The sequence below is a fragment of the Molothrus aeneus genome, chromosome 6, assembly GCF_037042795.1.
Source record: "Molothrus aeneus isolate 106 chromosome 6, BPBGC_Maene_1.0, whole genome shotgun sequence".
Lineage (NCBI taxonomy): Eukaryota > Metazoa > Chordata > Aves > Passeriformes > Icteridae > Molothrus > Molothrus aeneus.
In genome coordinates this window covers 15,736,273-15,753,445 of record NC_089651.1, presented here as the reverse complement: position 1 = coordinate 15,753,445, position 17,173 = coordinate 15,736,273, and the positions used below count along the sequence as shown (strand labels likewise).

General features: G+C 47.4%; 1 protein-coding gene across 1 annotated transcript in view; it reads left to right on the top strand.

Moving 5' to 3' along the window:
- The window catches only part of CD81 (CD81 molecule), a 34,318-nt gene extending 21,496 nt beyond the window's left edge, over positions 1 to 12,822 (top strand). Inside the window, exons 3-8 of the mRNA XM_066551331.1 lie at positions 979 to 1,076; positions 3,877 to 3,951; positions 6,558 to 6,665; positions 7,248 to 7,343; positions 7,836 to 7,925; positions 8,617 to 12,822. Coding sequence (XP_066407428.1) covers positions 979 to 1,076; positions 3,877 to 3,951; positions 6,558 to 6,665; positions 7,248 to 7,343; positions 7,836 to 7,925; positions 8,617 to 8,679 — 530 coding nt within the window. The 3' untranslated portion in view covers positions 8,680 to 12,822. The remainder of the gene's footprint in view (positions 1 to 978; positions 1,077 to 3,876; positions 3,952 to 6,557; positions 6,666 to 7,247; positions 7,344 to 7,835; positions 7,926 to 8,616) is intronic.
- Positions 12,823 to 17,173: the final 4,351 nt, after the last annotated feature.

The following is a 17,173-nucleotide window of genomic DNA, read 5'->3' as shown; positions in this document are numbered from 1 at the left end:
TGTTTTCTTCATTGTCCATTAGAAATAGTGACTGCAGTCTTACCTGATCTGTAATTTTTGCATGTATGAAATTGCTTTTGAATGGGAAATAAGATTCACTTAGAGGGTAGTAGAACCACAATACTTGAGAACATTAGTTAACCAAAAATGCACTAAATATAAGGGATACACCAGCAAAAAGCTGTGTCAAATTTAACTGAGCTGGTAGTGTTTGGCTGAGTAATCACTATGGCTTCACCAGTCTCGTGGTTGGTGAGACCATGGTGATTACTCGCGGCAGCAGACTTGAGATAAGCTCTTGTTTCCTGAATGAATAAACTTTTATTCCTCTGTTTTCTGAACCACTCCCAATGCCTCATTTCCAGCTTTGAACTAGTTACGGTGCAAGTTGCCTGTGCAAATTCAATAAGTTAAAGTAAAAAATGTTGTATTCTCTGTGGAAGAACCTATAACAAAAAAAAAAGCACCAGATTTTAAGTGAGATGCTTAAGCAGTACTTTCCCCTTGGTTATATGGTTCATCTGCCTTTAAAATGTTAGCTAGATAAATATTTGTATGATGTTTAGTATAAATAAACCATGTGCCTTACTGTTTATCTTACAAGATACGCTAACTAATAATTTCTATCTCTGCTTAAATATTTAAAACACTGTGCCAGGGTAACTCCTGCTACAGCTGTGAGGATGCTGTAGAGCTCTTGTCATGCCTCTTATATCCTCTGCCTAGTGCTACTCTGTGTTTCCTCTCATTTTGGAGGTGATGGAGTTATTAAAGCTCCAGTGTTGGCAGCTTCAAACACTTTGAGACCCAACTCATGTACGTTGTGTTCTACTATGTCTCCTGCCCTCACACCTCCTGAGCCTTAATTCTCCACAACCATAATTATCCACCCCAGGAGCCAGAATGTCCAGCCAGGCATGAGGGTGCTGCTGGACAGAGCTGTGCAGTAATGTGTCTGCCTCTCACTTTGCCTTGCAGGAATCTACATCCTGATTGCAGTCGGGGCTGTCATGATGTTCGTGGGATTCCTGGGATGCTACGGTGCCATTCAGGAGTCTCAGTGTCTTCTGGGAACGGTAGGAGACACAAAGCTTTGGAGTCACTTGGCACCCTGATCCCCCTGCTGCATGGCACATGGCTGTGCTTCCCTTGCTGGGGTCTTTCCCAGCGAGTGGGGCTGGGAGGATGTGTGAGCACACAGGTGGGAGCTGGGTGACCTCTGCAAGGAGCAAGGCAGTGCTGCGTGGCTGAGGGCTTCTCTGCCCAGCCTGTGGAGCTCTGGCTGAGCTGCAGTGTCCTGCCTGTGCCTGGCTGCAGGGCAGAAGGGGTGAGATCAGCAGGATTCTTGGAGACTCTTTCTTTGTTACATGCGAACCCCCCCTCCCCGGCAGTTATCCCTTCATGGTCTGGCTGACTTACCAAGCACCCACTAACCCCTCTTTCTTACCTGGTGTCCCCTGTAGCATCCCTTCTCACTCTGTTTCAAGGCTGCCTGTAGCAATTCTAGTTCTTTTAAGGGGTCATCTACTATTTTTATCTGTTTGGACAAGGAAACTGCAAAGACTTTCCATAATTTCTTAGTGAGAACATCTAGGTATATCCTGGAAAATCCATTACTGAAGTGCTACAGGCGTCCTTGATGCGAGGCAGCAGCTCAGGATTCCTGGCACAGGATGAGCCTAATTGGATAAACTGTAGCCACACCAAAAGCCTTTACCTTGGGAGCAAGGGAGACCCATTTATTTAAAGCAAGTTCTCACATGTGGTTCAGTTTAAGCATGATGCATAAAAAGTAAAACTGGAAGGGTAAAACATAATTTTTTAATTTTTTTTTAAATTCAAATGACTTTCCAGCACTTGGCTTCATTGGGCTGGAGGGTTCTTAGTAGTGGTGTAGCAACTCATAGATGTGGGCTCAGCTGGGACATTGGGAAATGGAGCTGCTTTGCCTCACTCTTGCAGATGACTTCACCTCTGGTTGCTGCTGATTCCCAAAAATAAGGGGATGCTTTTGCCTAATGCTGATAAAACACTTCTGAGTGTAGTGGATGGGAGCTCCAGTAGGAGATTGCAGGCATTATCCCAGCTGCTGGGAATACAAGGAGCCTGCACACAAATCTGACACAACTCCAAAACTGTTGGAGCACAGTTTGGCAGCTTTGGATTTTTATTTTGTTTTGTTAATGCAAGTGATGACCGACCCTGAAGTACTTCTCACTCCCTCCTGAAGTTAGAGGATTGGAAGGGCAGATGGTACAACGTGCCCAAGGTCCGACAGGGAAACCGGCTGCTCTGGCTGAAATTAGCAGCTCTAGCTGCTGTGCACTGCCCGTGTTTGCTCACGCCTTGGCTTGCCAAGACAAGTCTGGAGATGCCCCATGAGGATGCTTTCTGCTGGCCAAGGCTCCCACTGTGTTCCAAGGACATTTCCAGGCAGCATCCTTGGGGTGTTTTAGGGAAGCAGCCATGCTCCCCTTTTTTCCACCTAGCTGAGGGAGTGACTTTGGGCTTACTGCAAAAGGGAGAAGTACAGGAAGCTCCATGCTATTAAAATCCTGTGCCAAAGGTGGCATGGAAGCTGAGCAGCAAGAGCGAAGGAAGAGAGGAGGGAGCCACTTGGCATGGAGCAGGCTCTGCTCCCTGGGAAGGGGCTGGGGCACAGCCAGCTGCCTGGCCAGGACCACCACTATGTTCCTGTTAGCATCAAGCTGCATCTCCTGGTGTTCTGGAGCTGGCTTACAGGAGAACTGAATCTGGAGGAAGTCGTACCTCCACATCTGGGATAAATGAACCATCCTTCACTGAAGGGTAACCACTGCAGGAGTGAGCCCTAGTGCTTAACCAGCCCTACAGTAGCATTGCACCCAAGGTTTAGGGTGGTGTGAGTCCTTGGGGGGGGATGTGGGACCTAGTCTTTCAAAGATGTTCCTACAAAATTAGGAATAGCTAGGTGTTCACATAGGAGTTGATTGTTCAGGAACCGGACAAGGATGTTGGAAGTCCTTTCCTGCTGTCAGGTTAATAGTCTTGTTTCCATTTTGCTAAAAACCCTTTGCTTTTGCATGTGAGAGCCAGGTCATAGCTCCTGTTTCATCTGTTGTTGGAGAAAATGTGTTGGATGTGTTTTGAACAGAGTCTGCTCAGGAGCCAGGGGCTGTTTTCCCATGCTGTACTGTAATTTTGTCTGTCCTTGACTGCATTCACCTCTTTTGCTTCTTGACTTCTCCCACTTTGGGGCTTTTCCCAGGAAGAAGTCACTGAGTGATGTTGTCACAGAGATGATGTTGGCTGCCTATGGAGCATGCCTCTCTGTGCCTTCTCATGTGACCCTGGTGTATGAGTTTACAGCTTCCCATTCCCAGTCCAAGTGACCAGCCATCACAATGTGTTCCCGGGATCTGAACAAAAAGGGAGGATGGCAGAGAGGAATGCTGGAATTGCACAAACAGGGTGGGACTGTGGGAAAACGTCATTGTTAGTATTTATGCAAAAAACTGCAGTAGCCTTGCAGGGCTGTGGATGCCAGAGTGCTGGCCATAAATCACAGCCTGACATCCCCAGCTCCTCAGCAGCTGAAATGTGCTTTTAACCCTGCACTGGCAATTCTAGTCCTCAGAGCATTTGTGGCAGAGCAGAAACCTTGTCTGGATGGTCCTGCAGGTGCATGAAGCAGAGCAGTGTATCTTGTGTTACATGGGTGGCATGTGATGAGTTACAGGAAAATGTGTTTGGGCTCAGTGCATGTATGAGAGAGAAAATGGTTTCAAGTCAGATGACACCTTGCTCTGATTTGTCAGTGGAAGTGCTGCTCCACACCTCTCCCCACCTAATTGCTGCAGATATGTTAAGGATCCCTCTCTTGATTTGTCTTTGCAGTTCTTCACTTGCCTGGTAATCCTGTTTGCCTGCGAAGTTGCGGCTGGAATTTGGGGTTTTGTCAACAAAGACCAAGTAAGCCTCTAAAACCTGTGTTTGTGGGAGTGGGAGGCTGGAGCAGAACTGCAGCAGATCCTAGCATGAGCTGTTTTGCTCACAAACTGCTCCCAGACTGGGTAACAGGGGCTTGGGTTAGCAGTGTGACCTGGGCAGGCCACCTCACTGCTCTTGGCCGGGCTGATGAACTTTAAATGTGAGCACTTGACGGGAGCAGCTGCCCTTAGGGTATGTGGTGCGATGTCTCGAGTAAAAATAGCCTGTCTCGCTTGGGTCTCCTCCGAGCTGCCACGCTGTCAGTCGCAGGGGGAGTGGATTCGTGCATGGAGTTGTGAAGGAAAGCCATCTGCACCTCCTCAGTGCCAGGGAACAGCAGCGAGCCCGGGCGGGAAGTGCCAAAGGGCGGGAATGCCGTGCAGGGAGAGCCTGCATTAACGGCATTGCTGGTGCTTCCTGCTCTTCCCCAGTGCCATATAACCCGCTTCAGCCATTTGTCACAGCGTTGGGCTTGCTGTCATCCATGTGCTCTGCACACAGGAGGGGTCCAAGTCCTGTGTCTGTCCTGCTAGGCACCCTGCTAGGGACTGCTCAGATAAGGTTTCCTGGCTGGAAGAGCTCAACTGAAGGGTAGAACTGGAAATTGCAGCTTTTCCCCTTCTATTTCTGCTCCCCTTCCCTTCATTGTGGTCACATGTGCTCACACACAGGGGTTTGCTCTCAAAATGCAGAACTGCCTGTGCATGGGATCTGTGGCTGTGCTGCAGCAAGCAGCAGCCTGGGTGCTGATCACTGGGCCTCAGGGGTTTGGAGGAGAGAAGGGGACTGCTTGTGCTCAAAGCCAAGGTTAGACTCTCTGGCAGAGTAGGAAATGTGTTTACTTTCCTAAGAGATGTTAGCCAGCTGTGTAAGTAGGTGCTGGCCTGCTCAGCTTTCTCATGCATGTGAGCAATGGCTCCCAGGCTCCGTGTGAATGGGAACATCCTTATAGTCATTCGGGAGAGAGCAGGACTTCACTGGAATAAACTCTTCTGTGGCTAAACATTATTATGCAGGCACAGTGCTGTTTCCTAGCAACTTTAGTAAACTAATTAACCTCTGTAGAGGGGCTGTGCCTCCTGCAGATGTTAGTTTGTGAATCCTGAAGAGTCCAAGATGTGCAACTGCAACCAACAGCAAAACAAAGTGAAGGCTGAGTAAGGAGGGACCCCACAGCTGTTGTGTCCCATCCTGGGGAGAAGAAGCTTGGCCACTAGCTGAGAAATCTAGGATTTTCCAATACAGAAGTGATGACCTCAGCCCCCAAAATTAATTTTGCAGTTTAAAATGAAGGGTGGCAGTCTGTTGGCATCAGCTAGTTTTGCAGCCTTGATGATGAATGGGCTATTTTGAAATCCCTGCTCACAAAGCAGGCTTGCTTCTCCCTGCCTTGGTTGGGAGCAGCACAGGCTGTGAGGGAAGCACTGAATCACCCCAGCCACCAAGAGATGCTTCCACAAGGGACACTTTTTCTCAAAGCTGAAGGCAGTCTCTCCCTCAGCTTGCCTTCTGGAGATGCTGTAAATTCAGAATGGGGAGGCAATACATAGGATTTTTTTTTAAGTTTTATTTTTATGTACGAGAATGAAATGGTTTGGTTGGAGAATATCATCCTCCAAAGCAAGCTTTTTTGAGTAGTGATGAAAGAGTTCTGGGATAATTGATTGAAATCGTGCATCATCTTGCTGCAGTTTCTTTTTTCGTATGCTAATCCAGCCTGTGCTGCCAAGAGCAGATGTTCCAGAAAGCATTTTCCCTTCCTTGCTTCTATGTTTTTCTTTTGCTTCTTTTGCATGGCCTTCTTTCACCTCTCTCTCTCAAATTGTTGAAAGGTGTTAGAGGAGGTCATAAGGCCAGTTCCCTAAAAGTTAGGAGATCTCTGCACTGTGGAGCAGGCCCTCATGGGTGGCTGCAGTTCAGCAGCCAGGTGGCAGGGTTAGAGTTTGAATAAGGTGTCTCACATAACCACTTACAGGATAGCCGTGTCTGTAGGGACCCAGCCAGGGTTTTAAAATGCATCTAAATGCACCTAAGCTTCCTGACCCAAATGAGCTGTCTGACCAGGCTTTAGTGAGCAATCTCTCCCAAATTCCTGCCATCCCCTCTGAGCCACTCAGTAAGCTGAGGTGCCTGTATTTACAGACAGCCTTGCCTGTGCACCCCACGTCCTCCTGACTTTTCCAGCATGTCCAGCTTCTGCAGCCTCAGTGGGAGTTGTGTTGCCTGCCTGCTTTGTCTATGTGTGGTTCAAAATGAGATGTTTCTGCCTTCCTGAGCCCAGCAGCACATCCACGTGGGCTGAAGGCTATCTCAACTTCTGGCTCACCCTCCTGGCCTTGGCTGTCTTTATCTCCTAGACAGAGCCTGTGGAGGTCTTGGATAGTTTTGTCTGAAATTTGCTGGCTGGTGGATGGAGTTCTTAATATTTGTGACAGCTGGAGCCCTATGAAAGACATGCCTTTTTTCATGTGCAAACAAATGGTGTCCAAATGCTATTAGAGGGAACCTGTTCTTCAGGCACATCTGCTGGATAGGTTTTCTCCTCCTCCTCCTCTGGCTGAAAAGGAGTTTTCCTGTGTCCTTCCTAGATAGCCAAAGACGTGAAGCAGTTCTACGATCAAGCGCTTCAACAGACGCTCATGGGAGAACCAGATGCAAGCAACGCCAAAGCTGTAGTGAAGACCTTCCATGAAACGGTAAGGTGGTGGTGGTTGTGCTGGAGAATTCATAATGGAGGTCAGGAAAATGGGTGGGAAAAGCAGAGTCTAAAGTGCAGATACTATGTGGAGGTCTTAGCCTATCAAGTTTGTTGTTACATTTTAAGAAGCAGAACTATGCTCTCTTCAGTATTCTCTCCATCACATGGTGCTGGGAAGTATAGACCAAACTTTGATTAAGTTGCCTTTCATTTAGCTCAGCACTCCTGATTTAAGTAAAATTCAGTGGAAAAAGAATGTAGCTCTGAGGATACAGTATCAGGATATTAATCCTGATACTTGGTCCATTCAGCAGGAAACAAAATCCCTGGAGAGAGCTGGGTTCATTCTCCTCCAGAAAATCCATGCCAGATCTGTCTGGGACTATTGTAGGAAGCAACTGCATTGCATGGAAAGAAGTCAGTTTGGTGACTTATTCCCCACCCTTGTTTCCCCCTCCAAGATGCCGCCTCAATCTTGGGTGACTTAAAGAATGTGTAATGGTGGGGAGAGCATTGCAGAAGTGTTTGCTGTCTGCTGATGTTGGCTTTCCATTACTTCTTTTTTTCTCTCTCCATGTAGCTGGACTGCTGTGGTTCTGATATTATGACAGCAACTTTCACTCCTGTGTGGAGGGATGACCTCTGCCGAAAGGACTCCCTGAAAAGCTTTTTTGAGGTAGACACAGCTGCTTCAGGAAACCTTTGCTGCCAAGGAAATTTGGGGATTTATTGGAAAATAGATAAAGGGTAGAGATTTCATTTATTTGGGGATGGTGTAGAAAGATGTTAAAGGTTCCCATTTGGTTCTTCCTTTGCTGTTCCTGCTTGAGGGGACTGACAGGTACAGAGGGGTGAAGTCTGGTTGGAAAAGGAAAGGAAATTTGCTGCCAAGGAAATTTGGGGATTTATTGGAAAATAGATAAAGGGTAGAGATTTCATTTATTTGGGGATGTTGTAGAAAGATGTTAAAGGTTCCCATTTGGTTCTTCCTTTGCTGTTCCTGCTTGAGGGGACTGACAGGTACAGAGGGGTGAAGTCTGGTTGGAAGTCCTGGGGCCAGGACCTGGGGGCATAAATGGGACCAGGGGGAAGCTGACCTGCCTTTTTTGGTGCTGGGGGTGGCTGTGGGGAAAGCAGGCTGACTGATTGGTGTGCTTCTCTGCCTCAGAACACCAACTGTCACAAAAAAATCGATGAGCTCTTCTCTGGGAAGCTCTACCTGATCGGTATCGCTGCTGTCGTGGTTGCTGTGATCATGGTAAGTGTAACAGCCTGGTGGGACAGGGAAAAGCCACCTCAGGGCAACCTGGTCCTCTTCCAGCTGGGCTGGATCTGTCCCTCTCTTCTGGGTGCCCCTGAAACTCTGCATGCAGCACCAGCCTTATGCACCACAGAGCCCTGGAACATGGCGAGACCAAGGGCTTCATCATCCCTCTGGGAGTCAGGATGTTAGGGGAGGCACCTGGCAAGCTCAGTAGAGCAGGAGCACCTGCAAACCCAGCCAAAAAGGCAGAGCACCACTGAAACCTCCTCCAAAACCACTTGTTCTACAGGCTGCCATGTTTTGTTGCTGGGGTCTGCAGTGGGGAGGGATTTGCTTGCTTTGTTCCGTTGGGTTTGCTCCCTAGTGAGGGCTGGGGGCTGTGGGGGTGTAACATGGCATCTGTGCAAAGGCTGGGTTGTAGTGCTGGCGGGATTTCGAGGCATTTGCTGTGTAGCTGTTGGCCAAAAAGTTTGTCAGGTACCACCACTGCTGCCAGTGAGAGATGGGAGGACAGTGCCTTATCTCAAATTGGCCAACTCCATATGAAAACAGCAACAAAGGTGTAGCATCCCTGCCCTTACCTCTGGCATGAGAGTGTTAATGTGGAGTGGGGGACCTTGGCATGGGGAGAACTCTTGCATCGTACTGGTTGTTGCCTCAGTGGTGCCCCTGTGTCTCTCAACAGATCTTTGAGATGATCCTGAGCATGGTGCTGTGCTGTGGCATAAGGAACAGCTCCGTCTACTGAGCCGTGAGAGCCGGGCAGGGGAAGGGGGGATCAGGGCGGACGGCGCTAGAGGGGACCCCAAGTGCCACCGAGTGACCAGGAGACATTTCGACAACAGACAAAGAAAATTGTGTATATATGCTTCCAATATTACCATACAGTACTTATCATTTTTATTTTGAAGTACTTTTTTTTTTTTTTTTTAATAAATAAAACTTTCCCGTATCTTTGTGGCTGAGTTAGTTACACATCAGTTTTGTGTGATGGGAAAGCTGCTGTAGCAGGAGATCAAGTCCTTCCTCCTCCTTCCCCACCCCCAGTAACTCAGAAGTAACACTGGTGGAAGATGTGCGGAGGAGAAGGGTGCAGCCTGGTCTCAGAAAACTTTGCCTTGGTTTTACCAACTTTTTTGATTGGATGTTGAAGCAGAATTCAGTATTTTTGTTAATTTGTACTCATCTTTTCCAGCCATCACCCCACCTCCCTGGTGTTTCCAAGCTGTCCATAGGGAAGCCTGGCTGACTGTCCAAAGCCTGGGAGAGTGGAGGGGAAAGGATGCAGGCTCCATTGCCTGGGTGCAATGTATCCCAGGGGAAACACAGGCATTGTTCTCTCCAGCCTGTTTCCATTGGTAGGTCAGTCCTTAACAGAAGTCATGCTGAAACTGTTTTACTCTGAGTAAAAATGTTTTTTGGTTTTGTGATTTTTTTTTTTTCTTGGGGCTATAATTTTATAAATTGGCTCAGTTGCATTGATTCATTGCATTAAAAGGTCAGCGGCTGGGGGTGAATTTTAGTCCCAGTTTTTCAAATATAACAAACTGAAAATTAAATTACTTTTTTAATGTCCTTCAGTGTTTCATTATAGAGATATGTTTCAAGGAGAATCTAGTCCTATACCAAGTTTCCACTGTTAAGCTAATGCTCACATAGAAATGATACTGGGAAAAGAAGAAAACATAAAAAAAAAGTCCTTGACTTTAGAAATCCTGCTTTTATGTACTGCAGGATGATGCTTGGGTGTTCCCAACCATACGTGTACATGCTTAAAATTTCATCTTTGCATCACTCTCTTGTTCAGTGAAATTATTCTTAATTATAGCATATTGTCACACACTGTAATATTGCTGAGAAATTGTCATAATCTGATTGTGAAAAAAAGGTTATTTTTAAGACCTTCCAGTTATATTAACAGCAGATCAGCTTATAAAATCAAGGTAATTTAGCATGTTAGATCACACCAGTTGAAACACATTCTTGTGATCTGGTAACTTTGGTTATCACTTTGATGTCTGTGGCTTCTTTTATATGCCACTCTGTCACCATGTAGATAGAGGGGGAGAGTGACCCAGGAGCTATGTAATAAAATCAGAGTGTCACTAAAAAGATGATCTATATGTATAGTTCTATAGATATATATTTTTCAGCAAAGCCTTTTCCTTAGCCGTACGGGCACTTGAGCTGGAAATTATAGTATCTCAGCTCCTTTGCCACCTTGAAGCAGGTGAGGGGAGGAGTTTAAATTAGTGATCACTTTCCCCACTTCAGGAGTCTTTCTGTTTCTTAAAGTTTTTCTCCCCCTTTGTCACAACAGAGAGCTTCAGATCTGATAGGGAGGGAGGCCTGTGATAATCAATCATTTTCAAACTAGTACCTTGTCCACTGCACGTGGCTGTCATGGCTGTTGCCATTACAGGATAGAAGATTCCTGCACTGGGGCAAATTGATCCATTCAGAAGTTTTTCTTCCCTTCTACTCCCCCCTTTCCTCTTCCTGCCTTTTAGTATATAGGGCCTTTAAAAAGTATATAGGTAAATATATATAGATATATATATATATATCAAGTTGTGCTGGGTAAAGAGGAGGAAGTGCTTCAACAGATCTTCATATTGAGAGGTTGGACAAGAAAAGATTCAGCCTTAGAAATAGCCTTAAAGCAACACTGCCCTGAATGTCCATGTTGTGCACATTGAGAATGAGGTGAGGTTTTGCAGTAGGTAACCCCTTCCCCTGCTCCCCAGCGTAGCTCCTTCAGGTCATCTACTCTGTTACGTGGCCATATGTATATGCATCATCCAAGCATGTGTGTTTACATCTATGTGCATCAGGATTGTCAGCATACAGAATGGATGTGTAACTTGCCACCTTTTTTGTTGACTGTTGGTAAATGTGTATAAATATGCCATTAAGCATTTCAATTCTGTTTTCTTTTCCTTATACCGTATTTTTGATATTGTTCAGTATTCAGTTGATGCTGTGTACATAGCTGGAGCTCTGTTTGAAGACAGACTGGGTCTCGATGCAGGTCAGGTGTGTCCTCAGACATTGTACTTTAAGGGTTTGAGCTGTCCCAGGCAGGAGCAATTGGGAGAAAGTGGTACTTGGAGAGGGAATCTGAGAGCTGAGAGAGGAGGAAGAGCGGGAAGTTTGCTCAGACTGTGTCCCACAGGGGGTGTACAGTTCCCCATCTGGCTCATTTCAGAGGTGGCTTGTGGAGAGTCCCAGAGGCAGCTTCCTGAGCCATCTTCTGTTTCAGTGGCTGCTGCAGGAAAGGTGCTCAAGGAGGGGAACGGCTAGAGAAGGGTGATGGGAGCAGAGACAGAAGGATGCTTGCAGAGAGGACAATGCTTTCTTTAGTTACCAGCTGAGTCCCCACACTTGATGGAATGGTCCTCAGCTGGAGGAGTCAGCCCTGGGAGAACAGGGACAGAGAGGAACCATCATGCTTAAGAACAATGAAGTTGTTGAGAAACCCTCTCTGAAAAAAACTACCCACTTGGGTCTCCTGTGAAGCTGGACCTGAGTTAACACAAACTAGAAAGGGAGCTATGAAGGGCTGAGGGGACTCGTCCAGTTGCAAGCACGCAGGATCCAAAAGCCACAGGGTTCTTCTGCCAGTTGGTCAGTCCCAAAGCTGGCTGAGGTGAAGGGGGAAAACCCACTAGGCAGGACCCCTGCTCTGCCCAGTGCCTCTCCTGCATACTGTGCCTTTGTGTATGCAACATGGCACCCTGTACTGCTCCTCTCCACAGCCCCAGGGAAGAAAAGGATGGAATTGCAGGCTGTAAACACAGACCCCTCCCTCTCCATGGAAGCATCCCTCCTGGAGCTAGTGGCAGCTGAGAAAATGGCTGTGAGCTGAGGTGGGGATGAGGAGTGTCAACTGTCCAGGTCTGAGTTCAAAGACCGCATCCAAAGGTCAAACAGAGCCGCTGACAGCTTAACTGAATGCTTGGGATTTTTTCATACTGTGGAGCATGCCACAAAGCAGTGTGTTTAACTTCTTTCTGCCTTTTTTTTTTTTAAGAAATGAAACAAAAATCAATTTAATAAACATTTCTCATAGTGTGCATAGTGTGATGAACTGCTGCAATTTTACAACCAGTTAACCTTAACACCAAGATGCTCTGTGAATCTGGCTTTGACAGCATGGGCTTTTACAGCCTCTGGGAGGGGGGCCTGCAGGCAGGCTGAGTATGCATCTGGACTGGTGCTGAGGGAAGGCAGAAAGGTTGCTTGCCTGAAATAGTGCCTGCTGCAGTTGTGCATCCCCACGAGAAGGGGGGCACAGCTGTAGGGGAGCCATTGTGGATTGCAGAAAGAATGACTATGCTGAAATTCAGCCTGGGGTGGAGGGGGGGTGTGGTGGTAGTCCTGTGCACACTTGAGGGGCTCCTCCTAAAGTGACCAAAATTTGCCCAAAATGTCCTGTGCTGCCATCTGGATGGGGACTGGGCTGGTAATGCCACTGCTGCTGCTCCTGCCTGCCCCTCCGCACCATCAGGGGAAAGCCTGGCTGGGAGTGAGGTGGGCAGCCAGGTGCTGTGATCCCTCCCTCAGCTGCCTGCCTTCCTGTGTCCTGTCCTGGACTTTGCTCTGTGTTTGAAGCAGCAATGTCCTGCAGCAGCTGCCAGCCATCACCCGTGCTGGTACAGAGAAGGGAGGGGGTACAAGGTGAGGGAGGGAGGGCAGGGAGGGAACACAACGTTGAGCTGCTGCAAAGAAAGGCAAGCCCTGCTCCCAGCGGCTGTGCCTGTGCTGCGAGATCATGCCCATCTGTTGTTCTTTCACTTGTTTACCTGAATGTTAATGGAGTCGGACATAATGACTTCTGGAAAGAAAAAAAAGTGATATTTAAAAACAATAAACAAAAAAAAGAAAGCAATTCCCCCTTGTTAGTAGATTTTTAATGATGTGTTGTCAGATCTTGTTTCCTTCCATCGCGTACTGATTTCTGCCACGTCTTCCAAGGGAACGGGCATGTCTCATTCTTGTATTCAAGCAAAATTGGGGCTGCAGGGAAGACCGTCCTCAGCTGACCCTCTAGGTGGTTTCCCATGAAAGTGATGCTATTTGCTTCATGCTTTAAAACGTTTGGATTGTGACACTGCATTGTTGCTCCAGATGGGGATAAAATTATTCCAGCCTCTGGAGCTAGGATTAAGCTGATGTGAGTCACTGTCAGACCCAGGCTGGTGTTCAAGGGGGAGAAACAATAGTGGAGACTAACTGGCAAAGCACAGCATGTATTTAGCATCCAGGGTGTGTGCCTTGGGACCTCAGCCTGGAATTATAGCTGGGATCTTAAACCTTCCCCAGCCAAGTGGGGAAGGTCCCCTTTGTTTGCACTTCGGTCCCCTTTATTTGCTCTTCAGGTTTGAGTACGAGCATTGATGTGCTTGAAACAGATGAGCTGAATATGATACTGGGAGAGGACTGGGGAAAACAGGCCCCTTTAAGGTTGTGTGGAGATATGGGTTATCCTTGGAAAACAGCAGTCCTGCCATGTCAGAGCACGTGAGGCCACAGGGATAAGCGAGTGTGAAGGGAAGGGTGGATGCAGTGCTTGCAGCTTGTTTGTGCTCATATTGCACAGACAACCCTGGCTTACACTTCTCTTTAACATTTTTCTCCAGAGGTCTGAAGGACCTGGAAAGTCACTGGAGACCTTACTGTGGAATTCCACTGCCTAGGAATGTGACTGGAATATTTTTTTTTCCTTGTGAAACAAGATTTTTCAGGAATTAAAAATAAAAGCATGAATTTTTCTAAACTGGACCATGCCAGGATGTTTTCCCAGTGGAAATTCTTTTCCTCCTCCCTCCCAAACTATTTTTTTTTCTTTTTAAAACCTCCTAGAGTGTTTCTAATGAGAAGTTATGGAGGTATTTTTTGCTTTGGCAATCTCTGTTTCGTAAGCTTCATCTGGGCTGTTTGTTTTCTAAGCAGCAATGAGCCTAATTGTCTCGTACTAAGACTACTGTGATTAACATGCATAAATTGCTCATGCCATTTCCTAATCAGAGGTTGTCAAAGCTGTAACCAAGAGTTGCAATATTCTCTCAGGAGGGAATAAATCCAGCCAGCTCTCTCATGCCAGAGCTGTTGATGGTGGAGGTTTCTGCAGAGGAAAGCACCCTCACTGCTGGATGTGGCTGCACCCTCCTCTGCCTGCCACTCTGCTTGCTGGGCTTAGGGATGAAGGATGTGTTGGTGGCTGTCCTCACATTCCTGCTCCAAACCACTGCTTCCTTTGCTGGGCATGACAGCACAGCCTCTCCAGTTATGGGAGGAAAAAAGGTGACTATTTCAACAACCTCTTTCACTGTCAGGGCTGTGGTAGGGCTGGGAACTGTGGCTGCACCAGGCAGTAGGCAACAATGAAATTACAGCCCCCAGGGAGGAACCATCTGCCACCAGTGGGTGCTGAAGGGGAGAGAGAAACATATACCCACCTGACCAGCTCTTGAGCAAGTGGTAGACACAGGCTGGGAACTCCAAGTCCTGTAAGTACCATGCTGTGCACCTGAACTAGATAGAGGCTGCATATTTTTCCTGACCACGCCCCAGTTTCAGCCTGGGGAGCATCACATTTCCTTGCACAGGGCATAACCTAAGCAATGGGATGCAGAACATCACATTGCCTTGCACAGGGCATAACCTAAGCAATGCAATGCAGAACATCACATTGCCTTGCACAGGGCATAACCTAAGCAATGGGATGCAGAACATCACATTTCCTTGCACAGGGCATAACCTAAGCAATGGGATGCAGAAGTGCTGTTCGGGGCAACCCCTTGAGCTGACCTCTGGCGGCCTGATGCTTTCACTTCAGTGCTCAGAGACCTGGAGCAAACAGAAAATACCTCCCAGGTGCTAAAACTGCTGCATAACCGAAACCCATGTTGTTTTCACACTTGCAAACACATTAGAGGGTATAAAAAGCTGTGCAACCACTGTGGTCTGCCCGGTGTTTCTCACTGGGTTTAGATGACCCAGCTCAAGTGCCAGTGGTTGCAAGTAACACTTCTAATTACAGTTTAATCACACCTTTTACTTTTTTTTTTTTTTTTAAGTGTTTCTTGGCCCTGCTTTGCTAGGGCATTCCCTCATGCCAGAACACAGCTTTGCTGAGTACTGAGAGGTGTTGGTGTTGGGCCAGGAGAGATGGCATGCACACAACACCCTGCCTGCTGGCTGCAAGCAAACTGCTGAGATTTCCTCCAGCAAGGATTCATGCTGTTAATGCAAGGCTCAGTGTTGGTTGATGGTGCTCCCACAGGTCTTGTTGGAACAAGAGATCTGGGGAGTTTTAGAGTTCTGTGGGGTTTTTTTGTACCTTTTTCAGCCTTTCGTTATGCTTTATTTTTTTTTTTTTTTTTAGTATCAAGCACTTTGGGGCAGGGATAGGAAAAAGGAAAAAGCAGCAAGATTGGGAAAAGGGTTTTCTTGGTGCAAATATTCTGTAGTTAAATCAAAATGAACAGACACCCCCAACTGTTTTTGTTTCTTTTAAACAACTGGAGTAATTGCGGAGAGTATTAATTTTGCTCATAAAGGACTTCCCTCCCACACATGCAATGTTGCTAACAAAAAAAAGGGGTTGTGGTGTCTCCCTGCAGGTTCTCTATAGGCTGGCAGTAACATTGTTATTGCGAAGAATGCAGTTGATAAAGACCTTCATAGTCTGCCTGCATTAAAACTCACTCCACAGGAACTAATTTCATGCAGTTACTTTAGGGGAAAATAGCACCAACATGGGTAAACAGCATTCGAATAAATCTAATCTGTTGCAGGACCAAATGTAAGTACAAAGTAAAGCAGGTAAACTCAATGTAGAAGAGAGGTGGTATCAAGCACTGAATTCTGAAAACCCACCCCACAAGGGATTTCAAGGCCATTTGTAGGATTTAATTCTAGCAAATGGGAGAGGACAACTCATTTATTTCCTTCAGGCTGCACCAGTCTGGCTTGGTGTGACTGCATTCTCCCAGCAGAGAAGGCTGCAGTGGTCATGACTCCGCTTTTCCTTTTTGCCTGCAGGAAAATACTCCTTTCCCACCCCACCTCCCCTCAAGAACTGCATGTGGCCACATCTGAGGAACCTCCACATCCCTTCCAGATGCAGGAGATGTTGAAAAATGCATCTTATTGCTCTGTCTGGCTTTCAGGATCTGGGTGGCTGTTGGGGAATGGCCTGCTGCTTTCCTATAGCCATGGGAAGGGGGACCAGTGGTCCCTGCCCCAGGCACCTAGCCCAGGCTCCAAGGGCAGGAGCAGCAGCAGGAGCCTGCCAGGGAGCAGCGGAAACAGCTACTGGATGGGGCCAAAAGACAGATTTATTTGCAGGAAAGGAGTGGTGGCGCCAGAGATGGGGCTGAGGCTGCTGTGCATTTTCACATGCCACCCCCACGCACAGGGACGCGCTGCCTTCCTGCAGACACATGGAGCCATCCCCGCAAATGAGCAGCCCGTCGGAGCCTGCACGCTGGATACAGCCCGCTCATTTGGACGATGGCCTGTCCTGCAGCCCAGTTCCACCTTCCAGCCCCCTCTTCGAGCCACTCAGTTCAGGCCAGCAAGGGGAAAACACTTTCCCATCTGTTGGTCTTCAGACTCTGACTCATTATTTTTATTTCAGCTGTCGCCAAGCAATAGGGAAAGTCCCAACACACCAACATTTCCACTGCTGCAAGCTGCCTTGTCCTCAGCCATCAGAGAATGAGCAGCTCAGCCTCAGTTCTCCGCTGCGTGCGATACTAAATATCACAGATTCTGTCACAGAATAGGCTGAGCTGGAAAGGATCCATCCAGATCATCAAGTCCAGCCCTAAAGTGAATGGCCTGTGTGGTGATCAAACCCACAGCCTTGGGTTTTATTAGCACCATGCTCTAACCAGTTGAGCTAATTTCATGAATAAAAAAACAGGAAGGAGGGAAAGGGTACATTCAGGTTCCTTAGTCATCAATACATGCAGCATCCAGGCAAAAAGTAAGAGCATGTAGCCTCTGGGAAGGGAGACGTGGGGCTTGTCCCTGAAGGCACCCACACCCACAGGTGACAGAGACACCAGAGGTGGTGTTGCCCTCTCCTGCTCCTTTGAGCCCCTCATCTAAATAAGAACCACGGCTCAAAACAAGACTGTGCCATTGTCTGCATCACTCTGTTGTACCCTCCTTGTCTCCACTCTTACAGAAATGGGACATGACTCCGCATCCTTTTTTCTGCCTGCTCA